Here is a 3,418-nt window from a genome sequence, read left to right on the forward strand (position 1 = left end):
TGCATGCATGACAGATAACGTGACCTACTATGACAAACACGTATCATCATGGAAGTGTATTTTTTCATGAGCAAGCAAGTTGGATGCACACCCACTTAGTTCCTTTTTGAGCTTTCATACACTTATAGCTCTAGTGCATTCGTTGCATGGCAATCCCTACTCCCTTGTATTGATATCAATTGATGGGCATCTCCATAACCCATTACTTTGCCTAGTTGATGTGAGACTTTATCCTTCTTTTTGTATTCTCCACAACCACCATATTCTATTGCAGCTATAGTCACTAGTACAGCGAGGTGCTATACAAATTTTTTAACCCCTTTCCGCGACGGCGTTTGGAATTGTCACCTAGTGAGTGACTGCGATAGGGGGGGGGGTCCTTCCCACACGACCCAAAAACCATCGGGGATATGCCCTCCTGGCATGCACGCTGGGCAAAATGAGGTCGTGTGCGACCGGTGAGCGACCAAATATGGTTATACGTACAGTCACTACTTCAGGATGCTACTAACGCGACACTACGATCAGAGACCCTTCAATGAAACTATGTGCGATGCAATAATCGCAAACGGTGGTGTAAAAAAACCATCAAAAATGTGCAAAACATTTGCGATCATGGATGCATCAACTGGTATGCGTCGGTGCTATACAAACGGTATTTAACCCCTTTCTGTGATGGCATTCGGAACCGTCGCCTAGTGAGTGATGGCGATAGTGGGGTCCTTCCCACATGACCCAGAAACCGTCAGGGACAGGGAGCCTTGATGCATATACAGTACTCCTACTCGTTTGTGCTCGCATTGCCATCGCAGTCGGTATTCTTTGGTGCTATGTTTACGATGCGCGGCCCATCACAAATGGTTCACTATTATAGAATGTGTATGATAAGCATACAATTACACACATTCGCTTTTCCCAAACCATATGCGATAACTAATTAAGAATATTAGCTAATCGTCGTACGAGTGTCAGACAGGATTACGAAACGTCGGACCGTTGTAACATCGTCATACACGACAACTATCGCACAAGCCATTCTGTGGTGCAACATTTACGATGCATACTTAATCAGAAACAGTTCATGGTTGTGAATCATGTACAATAAGGCAACCAACACAAACGTTTAGTTTGCCCGCACCGTTTGTGATATTGTCTGACATCGCACACGCTTTGCAAACGCAACTATGTGCATGCTTGCACACCTTTCCTCTCTGTGAACCGTCTCGTATTATATTGTCATCTAACACAACCCATTATGGGTAGTAAAAAGAAGGCTACAGAGTTCTTACTTACCATCCTACAGTTCATTGTGCAGGTGTAAACAAATAGTTTAATTGCCATCTTTGGACCCATTTTACTAACAATGTTTATCAGCTTCCTCACTTGATGTTGGTTCATCGATATCTCATTGCCCCATATGCAGAAAGGGTCCAAGCACGGATCTTTACCAATGACATATGTACCAAAAGCACCAAGTTAATATTAGAAGCTAAACAACAATTGCACAATGATGTACTACAACACTCTTTTATAATATCTTATAACATCGAATATACTCACATATTAGATGAATTAACATCTTATATTATGGGCCGGAAGGAGTTTAGTGCATTCTTACAAATTATCAGTTGATTAACTGCTATTGTATCCATGGGTTACAGTTAGTTTGACCTAGTTCAGGCTCAAATAGCCCTAAAGTATATCTAAAGATGAGGGCTAGTTTGAGCTAGTTGCATATATAACCCACCAAAAAAACTATCCAACCCAAGAGGTGCTAATTGGAGCTAGTTCTCCTAGTGCATTTATTGTCAATCTAACCCTGCCATCCAGACAACTCTTTGGATGGAGTTAGTTTAGGGTTAGTCATGAGCTAGAAACTAACTCTAACCTCAAGTTAAGTTGATTATCCAAACACGGTTGTGTTGTTGTTGTTGTTGTTGCTGATGCTCTTCTACGTATATCTAGACATCATCAGAACATTAAAGTAACAGTCTTCCTTGTTGCTCTGTAGCCTAGGATTGCATATTTAGACATTAAGTACATTGCATGTTGCTATGTAGCCTCAAATATATTACATATGGCCCTAGTTAACCTAATGTTAAATGGGTTGCAAGAGCACGATAACCTCGCCGCAATCCGCACCGTCGTCCTCGCCGCCTTTGACCTCGTCATCGGAGGAGAGCGCGATAACCTCATCGCCCTTCGTGCCGGCAAAGATCGCCCGCTCCGCCTCCACGAGCTCCGGGTGCTGCCGGTGGAGCTCTTGCATGTAGGCCTCGTCGGTGGCCTCGGCCTCGAGGCGCTCCCACGCCTCACGGTCCTCTCGCGCCATAGCCGAGCTCACCACCCTTGGCTCCGGCAGAACGAGGTGGACCGGATGTGTGCCGAAGGGTAAATTGAGCCTAGCCGCCGCGCCGTGGTAGCGGACCTGCCAGCGGTCGTACTCCATGGCCGCAAGCTCGGCTGTGTGGAAGCTACCAAGCCACCAACGGGTGTGGGTCTCTCGATCTATAATCTCGGCGACCCACGTCCCCCACCGCCGCTGCCGGACCCCGAGGTAGGACTTCGTAGGCTGTCGGGTACGAGGGAGGACGGGGAAGTCCTCGAACGGGCGTAGGGGCGCGGCGGCGGGCGGATCGGGCGACCGGTGATGGTGGGTCGGGCCCGCGGAGGACGACGGGGTCACCTCGGCTGCCAACTCGTCGGCGTCGGGCGAAAAGCGTGTGATAAACCTCTTTTTGGCCATTGGCTCCTCGAGCTCCCCGGCACACGGGCAGAGGTTGAGGATGGAGGCGCCGGCGATGGCGGCGACCTACCAATGGTTTCAAGGGTTCTGTGTGTGTGTGAGCGGAGGTTTTGGGGTGTGTTGGGGATATGGTTATTGGATATGACCCGCCCAGGAGGGGCCGGGTTATCTCAATGGCGGTTCATCTGAATAAAGCCCAAGAGTATGTTGAAGATGGCGGTTCATGAGGTAGGCTTGTTAAAGGGCCCAAACCCGAAGGCGGCTTAAGGCTCGTAAGTGTAAACAGCCATGTATATGTAACTTGTATTGTAAGGCATGTAAGATAAGTCACCAGGCCGGACACGTTTGTATGAGCCGTGCGGGACTTGGCAAGCCGCGGGGCGTCAACCCATGTATATAAGGGGACGATCCGGCAACGGCTTAGGGCAAGAAAGAAGAGATCGAAAGCTAGGCCAAGCATATTCGCTCCCTAGTAATCGAAACCCTAGCAATACCACCTCCAACTAGATTAGGCTTTTACCTTCACCGCAAGGGGCCGAAACAGTATAAACTCATCGTGTCCTTTGTCCCGTTTTAACCCCTTTAAGCTAACTACGTCGCAATGGCTCCACGTCTAAGTCCTTTTACTAGGACATTTGTCATGACAATTCCACGATAGTTGGCGCCCACTGT

At 48.1% G+C, this 3,418-nt stretch overlaps 1 protein-coding gene across 1 annotated transcript; it reads right to left on the reverse strand.

The window, feature by feature from the left end:
• Nucleotides 1-1,285: 1,285 nt before the first annotated feature.
• LOC147964598 (ethylene-responsive transcription factor RAP2-6-like) lies at nt 1,286-2,746 on the reverse strand. The gene is made up of 2 exons (XM_087530050.1): nt 2,345-2,746; nt 1,286-1,297 (listed from the first exon to the last, which is right to left on the reverse strand). The coding sequence occupies exons 1-2, from the start codon at nt 2,744-2,746 to the stop codon at nt 1,286-1,288; spliced, it is 414 nt and encodes a 137-aa protein (XP_087386176.1).
• Between the last annotated feature and the right edge of the window lie 672 nt (nt 2,747-3,418).

Source organism: Triticum urartu, chromosome 6A (assembly GCF_056163025.1).
Source record: "Triticum urartu cultivar PI428250 chromosome 6A, HENAU_Tu73, whole genome shotgun sequence".
NCBI lineage: Eukaryota > Viridiplantae > Streptophyta > Magnoliopsida > Poales > Poaceae > Triticum > Triticum urartu.

Excerpts from the sequence above, each read along its gene's own strand:
- LOC147964598 (XM_087530050.1), bottom strand. The coding sequence starts at position 2,746 with ATGGCCAAAAAGAGGTTTATCACACGCTTTTCGCCCGACGCCGACGAG.